The sequence below is a fragment of the Sceloporus occidentalis genome, unplaced genomic scaffold (genome assembly GCF_023333645.1).
Source record: "Sceloporus occidentalis isolate IW3139 unplaced genomic scaffold, rSceOcc1.0.p SCAF_1, whole genome shotgun sequence".
NCBI classification, from domain to species: Eukaryota; Metazoa; Chordata; class Lepidosauria; order Squamata; family Phrynosomatidae; genus Sceloporus; species Sceloporus occidentalis.
Window position 1 is genome coordinate 131,720,242 of NW_028316981.1, and position 15,066 is coordinate 131,735,307.

The 15,066-nt window shown below is 42.2% G+C and overlaps 1 protein-coding gene across 1 annotated transcript in view; it reads right to left on the minus strand.

The window, feature by feature from the left end:
• The window catches only part of LOC149322173 (unconventional myosin-XVB-like), a 60,890-nt gene that overhangs the window by 13,510 nt on the left and 32,314 nt on the right, over window positions 1-15,066 (minus strand). The window contains exons 22-28 of the mRNA XM_089536208.1: window positions 14,406-14,524; window positions 10,688-10,829; window positions 10,424-10,535; window positions 9,058-9,218; window positions 8,617-8,738; window positions 1,599-1,662; window positions 591-663 (exon numbers count right to left, since the gene is read on the minus strand). Coding sequence (XP_089392334.1) covers window positions 591-663; window positions 1,599-1,662; window positions 8,617-8,738; window positions 9,058-9,218; window positions 10,424-10,535; window positions 10,688-10,829; window positions 14,406-14,524 — 793 coding nt within the window. The remainder of the gene's footprint in view (window positions 1-590; window positions 664-1,598; window positions 1,663-8,616; window positions 8,739-9,057; window positions 9,219-10,423; window positions 10,536-10,687; window positions 10,830-14,405; window positions 14,525-15,066) is intronic.

The window sequence follows — 15,066 nt, forward strand, 5'->3', positions numbered from 1 at the left end:
AAAAGCAAATGCCTGGATATTGGCAACTCCTTCAGAGACAAAAGCAGAAAAGCACTTTGGCCCCTCCCCTGAATGTGTAAATCAAATTTCCCCCAGGGCTCTGGCCATATAGGCCAGAATCACACCAGTGACAGGTAGAAGGGTGCACATTTAGGGCCACTGAAAAAGGGTATTCTTTGCCCAATATGTCAGACCTCAGGGTGAACAGCAGCAGGGGAGGGAGGAGATGCTCTTGCATGCAGCCCTTGGCCAACCGCTGGCTAGCAAGGTACACCTGAGGACATCCCAGCTGACCAGCTATACACTTAGAAGCAGTGCAGGGTGAGGTTGTACAAGGACAGCTGGAACACCAAGGTACACCTCCATAAAGGATTGCTGCCAAAGGGATGGAACTGTTCCTGGGAGGTCCCTGGCTGCAAGGGCCTCAGGAAGCAGCTGGAAAAGAAGGAGTAGCCTCTGCACCAATGACTGGTGTATGTATGTTTGTGGAGATTTGTACTCTGCCAGCACTCTATTGGGTCTCAGCCATTGTACCCAACAAATCTGTTTAATGTATTGGTTGGTCCAAAGGAGCACCTGCCATGACATACTCATAAAAGCTTTTTTAGCCAGGTCATTCATCTCGCCATCAGAGAAGAAGAGGAGTGATCCCTGGATTGGTACCTGTGAGGCCAGAAAACAAGGATCATCAAGAGAGAGCAGAACTCAGGAAGGCAAGGTAAGAAAAAAAGAGACCTTTATCTTTGGCCCAAGTTGAAGGTGGGTCTGTTTGAAACAGAGACATATGCACTGATGAATCAACGGACACAGCACAGCAGAAAAACTAACATTTTGACAAATCCTGACATTTTGAACTCCAGCTTAAGGGCCCCAGCAAATAGGACCAATGGTAAAGGGCTATGGGAGTTGTACTGAAAACAACAGAAATCAGGTCCAACACAAAATATTTTACCATCATTGGCAAAGAACAAGGTAACCTTCTTCATTCCTTCTTATCCATTCTCGCAGTCTTAGAGGAAGGCAATGGCCAACCTCCTCACAATAAATCTTGCCAAGAAATATTTGTGAGGGGGTTGCCATAAGCCAGAGTTACATGAAGACATACAACAATAGAATCACGGAATCATAGAGATGGAAGAGACCACAAGGACTAACCAGTCCAACCCCCTACCATGCACAATCAAAGCACAAAGTCCCAACAGATGGCCACCACCCATCCTTTGTTTAAAAACCTTCAAAGAAAGAGATTCCACCACCTTGAGGCAGTGTTTTTCACTCCTGAATAGCTCTTAACATCAGGAAGTTCTTCCTAATGTTTAGATGAAATCTCTTTTCCTGTAGTTTGAAGCTATTGCTCCATTTCTTACTCTTTGGAGCAACAAAAAACAAACTTGCTCCCTCCATATGACATCACTTCAAATATTTAAACATGGCTATCATGCTCTTCACCTTCTCTTCTTCAGACTAAATAAACCCAGCTGCCTAAGCAGCCCCTCATAGTGCATGCCTTTCACCATTTTGGTCATCCTCCTTTGGAAGAGATGGCAAAGGCAAAGGAGGAGACAATACCCAAAAATGATTCTTTTCCTCTTATTCACCTTCGTATGCCGAACCAAGAGAGCTGGATCCTTCTCTTCAGCACTCATCTCCTTCCAACCCAGCCTAGTAGAAAGAGAAAGGTGGGATATTATCCAGGAAAATGATAAAGAAAGTGCTGATGTGAGACCTCTGAGACACCAGTCTACTGCTGTCAATCAGTGTAGACCAGGAGTGGAGAACATGTGGCCCTCAAAATGTTTTGGACTGTACTTCCCACAATCCCTAACTAGTGGCTGTGCTGGCTAGGGCTGATGGGAATTGGCATCCAACAAAATCTGGAGGGCCATGCATTGCCCACCTTGGTGCAAACAATGCAGGATTAGGTGCACAAATTATCTGGCCTGGTATAATGCAGCTTCCTGTTTTCCTAACAGTGACTTTTAAACGGTGATCCATATACCACAAGTCACCTGCAAAACAGTAATAATAATAAAAAAATAGAAACAGCAAGGTGCTGAAGGTTTCTTCACCATTTCCAATCACAATGATCATTATACAAGCTACTTTAAAGTCTGATCAGAAAAACAGCCCTTATATCAAGACATATGTCAATTGACATCTTTCTGTTCAGAGTAATTCCAATATTATAGCTATCTCACTGTTTCCTTCTAGAGGTGAGGAGGGGATGGAAGTGGAGAGGATTCATCTTTTGATGCAGTTTTGACAAATAAGACCCAACTGCATTCTTGGAGAACTGCACTCTTAGCAGGAAGTAGACAAATCACAATTTATGAATGTTATTTAGGAATGTCTGTAAGTGTCAGCCTAGAACACCAAAGGGATTCCTAATCCTCCTTCCTTGTCTAAGCAGAACATACTTGAGATATTGTCAAGTTTTAATTACTCTTGCAAAACATGTGCCCCTCTTTTTATCTTAATGGCCCATCTATTCCTTTTAAGTAGTAAAATCTGTATCATTTTTAAAAAAATTGTGAGAACCTGACAGAGATTTCTTGAGTGCTGCAATGCATAGTGTCATGTGCCTTACTCTCTTAAAGGCTACACGGTGGGCCAAATTGAATATCTAGCATAGCATGTACCTGATTCCCCCCCCCCCTTTTTTTTTTTTTAAAGCAAGTGTTTGGGAATCTTCTGTTGAGTTAGGACTACTGTACAACAGTGGCACCACTAGGGGTGTATCAGGTATCTGCTTTACCGGATGACACCCGAGAAGAGCGGTGACACCAGGTTGGGCCCTCCTCCCACTGCACCCCTCCTGGCTTCACCGTGGTTACGAAGGAGAGGCCCATGTGTGCCTCTACTGGCTTTGCTGTAGCGGTGGAGTACCCTCACGAGGAGACATCCACCATGGTGGCGAACGAATGGGTCAAATGCACCTTTTTGGCCACTGCCATCCCCCCAACAGTCCCCCTGCACTGGGTGACACCAGGGGAGGGGACACCACTATTGTACAAGGTTTCAGCCTTTCCTTCACCCCTAAATGCTCCCTAGAAAGTCTTTATTGACACCAAGTGATTTTTTTCCCCTTCATCTAGCTCCAACATATAACATATGTGTGTGTGGAAGCACAATTTGAAAGGAACAATCGAGATCCAGTTGTTAATCTCAACAAAAGTCAACTCACTGAATAACTGGGAACTTGATATGTCAGCACATAATGTATGATCCATTAATTCAAAGACTCTACTCCAGTCAGGACTAAAAACTGGATTCAGACTTAAAGCAGCTTCAGAAGGAAACATTTAAGTCTACCCTGCTAACACAGGGATCCCATTCCAGAATGGGGGCTAGATTTGCCAGTAGTCCCTTATTATAAGCACTGATCCTTATTTGAAGATTGGAAAGCTTTTCCTTTTACATTCAATGAACAAGCTGCCAAAAATTGCATATCGGGACGGGGGTGAGTGGGCCCTTCATGAAGACAGAAATATGTGTGTCATGTAATTTATGAGGGTGGTTAATATGTTAATTTTGCAGCGAAATACACAACTAAGCTAAAACCGAAATTAATACATTAATTTGGAATCTAGGTAGAACACAAAATTATTGATAGCTACTCCCGATTGTCAACCCTGCATATATCTTATTGCTATTTTGAAAACCTGGAAACACTATTGGGGACCCATATACAGTACTTGAAGTTTAAAAAAGAAAGAAAGAGAGGCTCAGTATTATACTGCCAAACTTAGTGCATCATTTAGCCCTACTTGTACAGAACCGGCTTAAGCGGCAGAATTCCTTGTCTTAGCTGTGTGTGCTGTGCTTCTTCAAGTCATTTCAATACTTATGGTGATCCTAAGGCAAACCTATCACAGGGTTTTCTTGATGAGATTTGCTCAGATGACCTTTTTTGCTTTTGCCTTTTTCTGAGACTGAGAGAGTGTGACTTGTCCAAGGTCACCCATGGGTTTCCATGGCTGATTTAAGCCCTGGTCTCCAGCTGTAGTCCAGTACTCAAATCACTACACCATGCTGACACTGACATATTAAGTGAATTCTAGATTCACATGAAGTCTTGTAATCTAAGAGCCCACCTGACCATTAGCAATACTTTTAAATTTGCTAAGTTCTATGGGGAAAATGATTGGCCATATCTAAAGAACTCCCTGCTTCAAATGCCTCTGAAAAGTAGGTTTTGTCTCTTGGGGGAAAATCAGACTTGTTTCTTCCAAGGAAACACTGTTCAGCTGTCATCAGGAAATGTTGTTGCTATTCAAGTTGTTATTGTTGTTATCAATATTTTAAAATTGCTTTTTAGAGGAATATTCACCCAAGTGACATGAAGCAACAAGGAAGAAGAAGAAGGAGAAGGAGAAGGAGAAGGAGAAGAAGGAGAAGAGGTACAATTTAAAGTTGATGTATGCTATGGTATCTATCAAAGAAGAAAGTCATGAAGGGTCACTTATGCCTTTACCAGATATGTGGTTTAAGGCTAGAGTAAATACAATGGTAACCAATGCAGCTGAAACAAGTCATGTGTGCAGATTTTCTAGTTACCACTAGCATCCAGATATTTTGCACTACCTGTCCCTTTTGGTCTGCCTTCAGAAGCCACCCATGTACAGAACATTGTGGTAGTCTAACCATGGCCAAATCTGACAAATGCAGCTGATGTACCAACTAGAGCTTACAAAAGGCACGCCTAGGAACTGGTGCCATCTATGCCACTAGGCTGCAAATCATGTAGCAACGTCTTTCTTGTCTTAGCTCTCTTCACCCTCCATACATGTCACAGTAACACCAACATAGAGCTAGGATATATATTTTTTATTAGTGTCTGTTTTGAAACATGCAAGAAATACAGAAAATGTTCTTTATATAAATATGACTATTGTAAATGTAGTAAATCAAATCAAACTAAATGGTTTAAGATTTAGATCCCGCCCGGTAACCAAAAGAGGTTGTAAACATATTATAAAATATCAAGGATGATTTTATCAAGCCAACTGAGGAAAAGCAGGGAGATCTGGATATTAAGGCATCTGAATAATTGATCAGATTTGTTTGAAAAACTCGTGTAAAATAAAGTACAATAGTTTAGGCAAAATACATCAGATTAAATACATAGAATTGGTTTGTATGTTAAGAAATACATTCATGGGCTAGTAAGAACTCAATGTGAAAAATGAAAGGAGGTCATGAGGTCATTAGAGTTTTCTCTCGCATATAATTCCTTGGTGTAATGGATGGGTCATTTTGCACATACCAACTTTCCCCCATATTCCATCAAGAGTGTGCTACACATAAAGTTATGTTGATAATATTCCCCAGATTCTCACTACACCATCCTACTGAATAAGGATTTAATGCAAACAACCCAAACACTCTGTGTTCAAAACACTGAGTTAGGGGTTTTGAGGCCATATAAAGAGGCATTTTTGGCAGACATTCAAAAAAAATCAATGGATTGAAGGAAATTCCTAAAGATAGAAGAAGGTGCCCATCTGGCTGCATCCTTTCCAGCTCACTTCAGATGTATCCTTCCCAGCTGTAATTTTAATTATCAGATGGAGTCTTGCAGGAGTTATATACCAGAAGCTGTGAAGTTTGTGTGGTAGTTTCATTGTATGATGGCTGATAGCATGCCAAGAAACTCCCAAATAGACTACCAGTCATAATCTTCATGATCTGATCCAAGCTTCCTGGGTACAAATATAAAAGGGTTTCTTCTTCTTCATTGGAAGAGGCATTTAGAGGATGTCATTTGGCTGACATAATCTCTATTGCTGATGGGAAGGCCACTTCCATTAAGGTTTCAAAAGACATGATGTATACTTCAATGACATTTTGACAGAGGGTTGCTCATGAAAATCTCTTATTTGCATGTAGTACCATAGAAGGAGAGTAGCAGGTTCAGTTTCCTTCAGGATATCTGCATGAGAAAGAAGGTTCTAGAAGTATCTTACCTTTTTATTTTTCCAGAGCTTGGACAAAATTAGTTATGAATAACTAGTTACCAGTAATGCGTTCCTTTCTCGAATAACCGAAGCTGTAATTATATTATTACAGTAATTTAACTAGGGATAATCCCCCTTTCTTTAAGGTGTCCTTGTAACCGTTCAGTTACTTTTAGAGATACAGGGTGTGGTCTCACTAAACAGTGGGAGAGGAATATGACATTTTTCAAGTGGTGGCTTCTGCATTACCTCATGCTCTCTCAGGGCTGTTGAAGTAATGATAAGGTGGTCAGGAGGAGAGGACATTATGTACCACAGATTAAGAATTTGTAGTGTTCAGATTTTTAAGAGAACAAAAAATAAATGTTTTATTTTAAAAAGCAATTTTTCTCTTTCTTCTTCAAATCTCAGTTATAATGGTATGTAAATACTTGGGGTGGCTTGAACTATGATTGTAACTACTTACTTTTAAAATAATTCTCCAAGCATTGTTATTTTCTTTATCAGCTCTGATCTCTTCAGTGTTTTCCCACTGGTGTGTGTGGAAAACAGCATTTCTTGTTTCAAAAGCTCATGAATAATACTGCAAAGTCATATCATTCATGAGCTTAAACATTCTGAAACATTAATAGTTGCCAGAAGGAAAACTGGAGAGGATTCCTTTACCTTTAATGGCTGCATAGAGGGAGTTGAGCAGCTGTTGCTTGTCATGCAACTAGCTAACAACACCTGCTGAAATTCCCTCCTCTACACAGCCATTAAAGGTCCAGGAACTCTCCAGTTTTCACTCTGGCAATCCTATTAGTGAACCAGAAGGAGCCCTGGTGGCGCAGTGGTTAAATGTTTGTACTGCAGCCGTTCACAGCCACAAAGTTGTTAGTTCAGTCTCAGACAGGGCTCCAGTGTCCACTCAGCCTTGCATGCTTCTGTAGGTTGCTAAATTGAGTTGCCAGCTTGTTGGGGGCAATTGGCTTACACATTGTAAAGCACATAGGGAGTGCTTAAGTGCACTGATAAGTGGTATAGAAATGTACTTGCTATTGCTATTGCTAAAAGGTATGCATACAGAGCAGAACATTAGTACAAACCATCCTTAATTTGTTTTATTGTATCACTAGTGAAGTAAACATGGGGGGAATTTTGATTGCACTGACCATTATTTCTGTGCACAATTAGTTATCAATTATTTTAAACCATTAGTTATGAATTAGTTAAACCCATTAGTTGTAAAAGAAACAACCGGATTACACATTATATGTCCATGACTGGGGGAGAACATAAATGCATGTGCTTTAAAGTATTCGGTCTTTAGTTTTTGACCCTGCTGTGCTAAAATTATTTCTCTAATAGGATTACAATTAGGAACTATTGTCATTCCATTTTCTCCTGAGTTTGCAAAAGCCACAGCTCATGATAGAGTCTGACTGTAGAATCTTCTTTTCTTCCTCTCCTCCCCTTCCTCCAAGAAAAAAAAAGATGAAGAGGCAAGACCAACTGTTCACACATTTCTAGTCCCCATGTTCTTTCCTTTCTCCTTTCCTTCACTGAGGATGATGAGAATCCTCCTGTTCGTCCTCCTCTCATTATTGCCATCTCTGTCAAAGGTTGCTGATCAGACCATGTCTGTATTTTTTGCCTGTGTTCCTCCAAGTACACACACTACCCAGTTACAGAGCATGAGACTGCATTGATTTACTTCATTCAAAGCCATGTAATTCTTCTTTCTTCATCCATTGTTTAGTGAGGTCACTTGCCACAATAACTAACAAGCAAAACACGTTAACACTACACTATATAAAGCATTTTCATAAAAAACCCCATACTCAGAAACTGATAAAATCAACCTCACATCTTATTTCCTCTTATTTGAAAAGGAGCTCCTATGCCCAGAAAAAACATGGGGAACCAGGGATGAAGATGCTGCCAAACTGCATTCCCTCCTTAGCAAAACCCTACTCTGGCATAAAGATCCCACTTGGAAAATGGGACATGGAAGCAGTTTCTTAAACACGAGGCACACAAATGGGTGGTGGTGGTTATTATTGATTTATCAATATTTTAACCTATTTTTCTATTTTAAAATGTGCTTAACAGACCCTGTGGGACCCTGCTATTTAAAAAGAGTGAGTTGATTTGCTCAGGTGAGCTGTTTTGTGAGAAGGATGCTATAAGTAATATGGATTAGTAACATGGATTAGTTCACATCAGAATGAGCTCCTCAACTAATGGATTCTCTGTGGGTCTGCATACGATAGATGATTGAAGCAAGAATAATCACAAGGAGAAGCCTCCTGTAAGATGGTGATAATGGAAGAAAATGCAGTGGTCCACAGGGAGCTAGGAAACTACAGCGTGCCCGCGTCATACGCAGGCGCGCCTTACACAGCTTGAGCATATGTGCTCAAGCCGCGGGGCGCGCGCAGGGTGGAAGGGGCAGCGCGTCCCATTCAATTGAATGGGCGCGCGCGCCCGTTGCGCCCCTTGTGCCGCCGCGCCACTGTGCATGAGCCCCATTGTTTACAATGGGGCTTGAGCATAGGCAGAATTTGCCTTACGCGGCGGGATCTGGAATGGATCCCCGCGTAAGGCGAGGGCCCACTGTATAATGGTGGCTCACTAATGCCTCAGTGTTTAAGAATTTCTGTTGTGTTTTACTCACATGGGCTGGGCTTCCCGGAAATGGGCCGTTGCAAACTCCGTCATAGTGAAGTGGCAAGTGTCAGCAGTGTGGGTAGATGTTCTAGTGCTACCAACCTCTGATGCCATGGGAGGTGCAGAGTGCTGAAGAGGCAGGAAAACAAACTTCAGAAAAAATTTACTGCAGCTGAAAGGTGCATAGTACCCACGTCTCCTTGCCTTTGACAGTTTCCCAACCTCATACACTGCTCTCTCTGCCATAGGTCTGCAAGTTTCCAGTGATAAAGAAAATCCATTTTCTCCCTCTTCTGTGGTTTATTTCAGCAATCCGTTTCTGATGTACATTGAACTGCCTTGAAATCCTTCCTTTCCACATGGATCTCTCATATTCATGTCTGCATCAAGACGTGCTCTCATAAAAGCTACTGAAGAATTCATTTGCATAGTTCCAAGTTTGCCTCACCTCCTTGCTAATGATTTTCTCTGGTGTGCCTCTCCTTACACTCTTCCTGCCCTCTTCGTGTCGATTCATATGGAGGCTGAGGTAATCAGGAGGTGCCACAAGCTGCACCATGCCAGAAGGGAAAAGGCCAGAGCGACCACCAACAGAACCAAACTGCCAGCCTGTAGGGAAAGGGCCTGAAACTCAGGTAAGAAGAATAAACAATGCTTTCCTTTCAGGACCTAGCTGCTACTTATGTTACTTCTGTCATGCAGCTTGATTTACTTAGAGTGTGTTCATACACACATATGTACAGTCAGCCTTCAATATCGACAGATTTCTTATCCACAGATTCAAGCATCCATGGTTTGAAAATATTACATATATTGATTTTGCCACGGGAGGAATTTCTCTTAATTTTGAATGAAAAGAAAGTGAAGCCAGAACGCATTCATGTGAATTTGCTAGTTCAGCGAATTTATGTGAATTCGAAGTGTATTCAAACTGATTTCCCATTGCCCAAAAATAGCTTGCCATTGCCCGGAATTGCATGTAATCACCTCTTGTGCAATAACATGAAACCCCATGATTGCATTCGGACTGAGTTCCCATTGCCCGAAATTGCGTGTGGTAGTTTATCACACAATAATGTTAAACCCCGTGATTGCATTCAGATTGCCATTGGATTATACTTCCAATTTCCCTTGTCTGATAACATCCAGGGAAGCCAGCTTCTTCTTCCCTGCTACTCAGCTGTGTGCTGGGAGCAGTTCAATACTGGTTCCTCTGCTCCTGTTCTTTGCTTTCCTAGTCTTTCCTTTTGTTCATTGGTGGTGGGGGATTCCAGAAATTTCCTGTGATCTCCCTCACCCCTCCTTGACTAATTGTTACTTTTGGGAGAGGGGACAGTCCTCCCCGCCCCCACTTAAAAAACTGAATATTTGAGTTTGAACACTACATCCCTGCCTTAGGTGTGTATGAATACCCATTTGTTCCACTTCCTTTTAATTCCACCCCTGGCTTCACCCACCACTGGCTAATGCCAAATGGGTATGAGCTACTACTGAACAAAGGCAATTTCCACAGGATCCTCGGTGCTCAGACTGCTTATATCTGGATTCTCTAACTGATTAAGAAATGTACCTCTAGAAGGCTTGTATATCACTAACCTCTTGGGACAATTGCACACTACATTATTATTCCACTTGAAATGCTATGGTTGCCTCTTGTGGAATCTAGTTTATGGAGGGGTAATTAGAATTATCAACCAGAAAACTCACTACAAATCCGATTGCCACAGAAGGCAGCCATAGAATAATGCTATAACAGTGACATGAAAGGAACCTTTTAATAATAACAAGGCCTTTCCTGGCCAGACTCCCATTACCTGGCTCCAGGCCCTCTATGGGCACTATCCGGATGAAGTCGTCTTTCTTGAAGTTTAAGAGGCTCTTGTCATCTGTTACGTAGCTGCGCAGTGCAATGACATACTTGGAGTCCTTTTATGGGCAAGGGACAATGAAGAAAAGCACTGTTTAGTGATCATAGTTATTCTAGGGGCAGTAAGGAGCCTCCATCCTATATTTTACTTTAGTCAAGAAAGGTGACATCATGGGGGCAGGGGCAAACACCACATGGGACTTTCTCTCACCTGCTTCAGTTCATGCAGGAAGAGTTCCACCATGGCTTTAATCTGACCAGCCTTTGGAGAATGAAAGATGAGCTGCTCATTCTTCAGAGAGAAGTGAAGGATGTTCCAACTCATCAGCTCTAAAGACAGCACGTCTGCATAACTGCAAAATCCAAAGAAGGTAAACTGTGCCTGGTCTTTCTGCCCAGCTTAGCTGATTGTGAAGTACTTCACTGCAGCCACTGGGATTTCTTACCTTGTATTCAATCCTGAGCTTTCAAAAGAAACCCAAGGTTGGTATTTATATAGCAAATGCAAAAGGTGCTAAGATAACTGTGAGATAGAGAAGATGCACAGAATCACAAAAGAAGAATGGAAAGACTATCTAGTACACCTCCTGTTGAGAAGCAGAGCCACCGGACTACAGAGTGCTATAAGCAGAGAGGAAGAGAGAGAATATAGTTTCAGAAAAAACAGGTCCAAAAGAAAAATCCAGCTGTGCCAACCTGCATTGGTAGAGGAAAATCAACCCAAAATTTAGCAAGCAATAGCAAGTACATTCCTATACCACTTATCAATGCAGTTAAGCACTCCCTAAGCAATTTACAACGTGTAAGCTAATTGCCCCAACAAGCTGGATACTCATTTGAGCAACATACAGAAGGATGGCAAGGCTGAGTGGACTATGGAACCCTGCCTGGGACTGAACTCACAACCTTGTGGCTGCAGTACTGTCATTTAACCACTGTGCCACCAGGGCTTGCTTGCTTGCTTGCTTGCTTATTTATTTATTATACTTCTGCATGTCCTCCCAGCCCACAAGGGCTCCTGAGGCAACAAACAAATAAAAACAATTATAACAATTAAAGTGAAAATAAACATATTTTAGAACGCTCTAAAATCTGAAAATGAGGTTTTTAACCTGCTTTTTTTAACAGATAATTTCACTTTGCTCCTTGTTTATAAATTTTCACTTTTTAATTTATTTTTTTGTTTGTTTTCATTTTCACTGTAAACTGATAAATATTATGGTGGTATACAAATAATAATAATAATAATAATAATAAAAACTTTATTTATATACCGCTTTTCCAATGATCAAACAACAAGAATATAGGTACATACAGGTTAAAAATATAAAATCCACTAATCTCAAAATACATAAAAACACACAGCCAAAAATCTTTTCAGTCAATGATGTGCAAGTCTATCAAGAATAGTGACTACAAAGAGTCAAACAGATATGCCAGTCAGAATAAATGTGTCTTCAGAGCCTTTTTAAAGGCATCTAAAGTGGAGCAAGCTTGGATTTCATCAGGAAGATTATTCCAGAGAGTAGGTGCTGTCGATGTGTATGACTTCTTGTGAGTTGTTGACAACCTCACTCTCGGACATTCTAATAAAAATTTCCCTGATGTTCTGAGAGTGCAGGGCGGATTATGTGGGAGAAGGCGCTCCTTCAAGTAGCTTGGGCCCAAGCCATGTAGGACTTTATAGGTAATAACCAACACTTTGGGCCCGGAAGCTAATGGGCAGCCAGTGAAGAGATTTTAGTACCGGGGTTATATGGTCTGCCCTAGATGTTCCAGCGACCAGCCTGGCTGCCGCATTTTGCACTAACTGCAGCTTCCAGACCTGGTACAAAGGTAGCCCCATGTAGAGCGCATTACAGAAATCTAACCGAGAGGTTACCAGTGCATGTACTACCATTTCAAGGTCCTTTTGGTCCAAACGGACGCAGCTGGCGTATCAGCCGAAGCTGGTACCAAGCACTCTTGGCCATCGCATCCACCTGGGATGACAGTTGTAGGGATGAGTCCAAGAGTACTCCCAAACTGTGAACTTTGTCCTTTAGGGGTAGAATAACCCCGTCTAGGACTGGATGACAAATTTCCCTGCCTGGACTTGGGGTACCTATCACGAGTACCTCTGTTTTCTCCGGATTCAGCCTGAGTCTGTTTTCCCTCATCCAGCCCATTACTGACTCCAGGCAGGCATCCAGAGGAGAGATGCCATCCTTAGTCACTGTATCAGTCGGAGACATGGAGAGATAGATCTGGGTGTCATCAGCGTACTGATAACACCGAGCCCCATGTCTCCAGATGATCTCTCTCAGCGGTTTCATGTAAAAGTTAAACAGCATGGGGGATAAAATGGCGCCCTGTGGTACGCCAGATGTTAGCTCCCTTTTACGGGAGCAGCAATCCCCCAGCCTCACCATCTGGAACCTTCCCGAGAGATAGGATCGGAACCACTGGAGCGCAGTGCCTCCAATACCCAAGTCCCCCAGGCATCCCAGAAGGATACCATGGTCGATGGTATCGAAAGCCGCCGAGATGTCCAAGAGCACCAACAAGGTCACATCTCCCCTGTCGATGCCCAGATGAAGATCATCGACTAAGGCGACCATAGCAGTCTCAACTCCGTATCCCGCCCTGAAGCCAGTTTGAAATGGGTCTAGATAATCGGTTTCCGCCAAGACAGCTTGGAGTTGGGAGGCAACTGCCCTCTCGATCACCTTGCCCAAAAATGGTAAGAGAGAAACTGGTCTATAATTGTTTCTCAGCAGGGGATCAAGGGAAGGTTTTTTCAAGATCGGTTTTACTATTGCCTGCTTCAAGGCAGTTGGAAATATACCCTCCAGAAGAGATGCATTAATGATAAGATGTAACGGTGTTTTCATTGTATCTCCTCCCTGAACAATCAACCAAGAAGGGCAACGGTCGAGAACGCATGTCGTCCTCCTTACACTTCCAAGGAGCTTGTCCACGTCATCAGTACTTACAGACTCAAAGTGATCCAGAATAACCTTGTTTCCAGAGTCACTGGGATACCTCTCTTATTGATTCTGTCAAAAAACCGGCATCAAGATCAGCCCTTATCTGAGAGATTTTATCGGCAAAGAAATCCTTGAAAGCATCACAGCAGGCTGTAGTTGGTTCTAATAAAGGGTTCAAGGTGGTTGGTACTTGAGTTAATTCCCTGACCACCCTGAACAGCTCTACTGGACGAGACTCCGCCGACGCAATCCGTGCAGCATTGAATGAATTCTTTGCTGCACTGATTGCCACTCCATAGGAACGTAACATGTTCTCATGGAGTGTCTTATCAGATATGTGCTGATGTTTCTGCCAGTAATGCTCTAGTCGTTGCGTAGCCCACTTCATCTGGTGTAGGTCTTTAGTGTACCAGGGTCTTCTGTTTGAAGTGGGCTGGTAAGGACGCTCGGGAGTGATACTGTCTATTACCCCGGTAAAGTTCTTATTCCAATTATTAACCAGGGATTTGACAGAGTCGCCATTGTTCCCAAACATAATTCCCTCTAGGGCGTCTTGGAACCTTTTGGGTTCCATCAGCCTTCGAGGGCGGACCATCCTAATGGGTCCTCCACCCCCGAGGGGTTTTTGGATTGTGGCGTTCAGTCCCACCTTGATCAGAAAATGATCCGCCCATGTCTTAAAGAAAGAAGTGAATGAAAGAAGAAAGCCCAGCAGATCAGGCCACTGGCCAACCTGAGTTGGAAGTTCTACCTTTCCAGCTCCAGCTATGGGGAATGGAATCAAAACTTTTTCACTGAATCATTAAGGAAATTAGTGCAACTTTAAACCACTCATGGTCTCTTTTCTAAATGTGTCATTCCATGATACCCCAAGGCGAAGTGGGGAAGCAGAATGGCAAAGAAAACTGGCTTTCGAAACCAGACAGAACCACAATTTTCCCCATTTGCATTGCTTCCTACCTGTAGCTGCAAAGGATCTTCAAATGTTCAGGGCTGAAGCTGACTTCCTTTGCTCTCTTCAACAGCTGCAACCCTCGATGAGAAACACCCAGAATCTGGACATCATTCCCACTTTCTCCCTGTAAAAAAAGAATTCCTCAGAAGGAAAGGCCAACAAAATGTTTTCCTGGCTGCTCAGGCATGAGGGGCACTCTTTGGTGTAGAGAGGACAAGGGGTTTTGACAGAAGTACGTAGTGTGAAAAACTTTTAGAACAGGATTGTCAGCCTGCAGCTCTATTTGATTCTTTATTAAGTTTCCTATAATTATAATACAACTTAGTACTTACACAGAATATTTCAAGTACTGTGAATTTTATTATAATGGACTTTAGATATGGATTGTTTTAATATGTGTACATCTTATTTGTCCTTTTAAAGTGAGTGTATTTTAACTGATGTGCTTTAACTGATGTTGTTTGTTGATTGTTGTTGTTCCCTCCTTGATCTATGGAGAGAGGCAGATAAGAAATCATCATCGTCGTTGTCGTGAGGACTTTACAAACATCTCAGTAATCCTTAGTAATCAGCCCTTTGATATAGTTAGTATTTTCCTCTGTGGTTATTTGGTGTAGAAAATGCTCTTTGCATTTTCAGGGTTGGGTGTGCAAGTGCTTTTAGCAA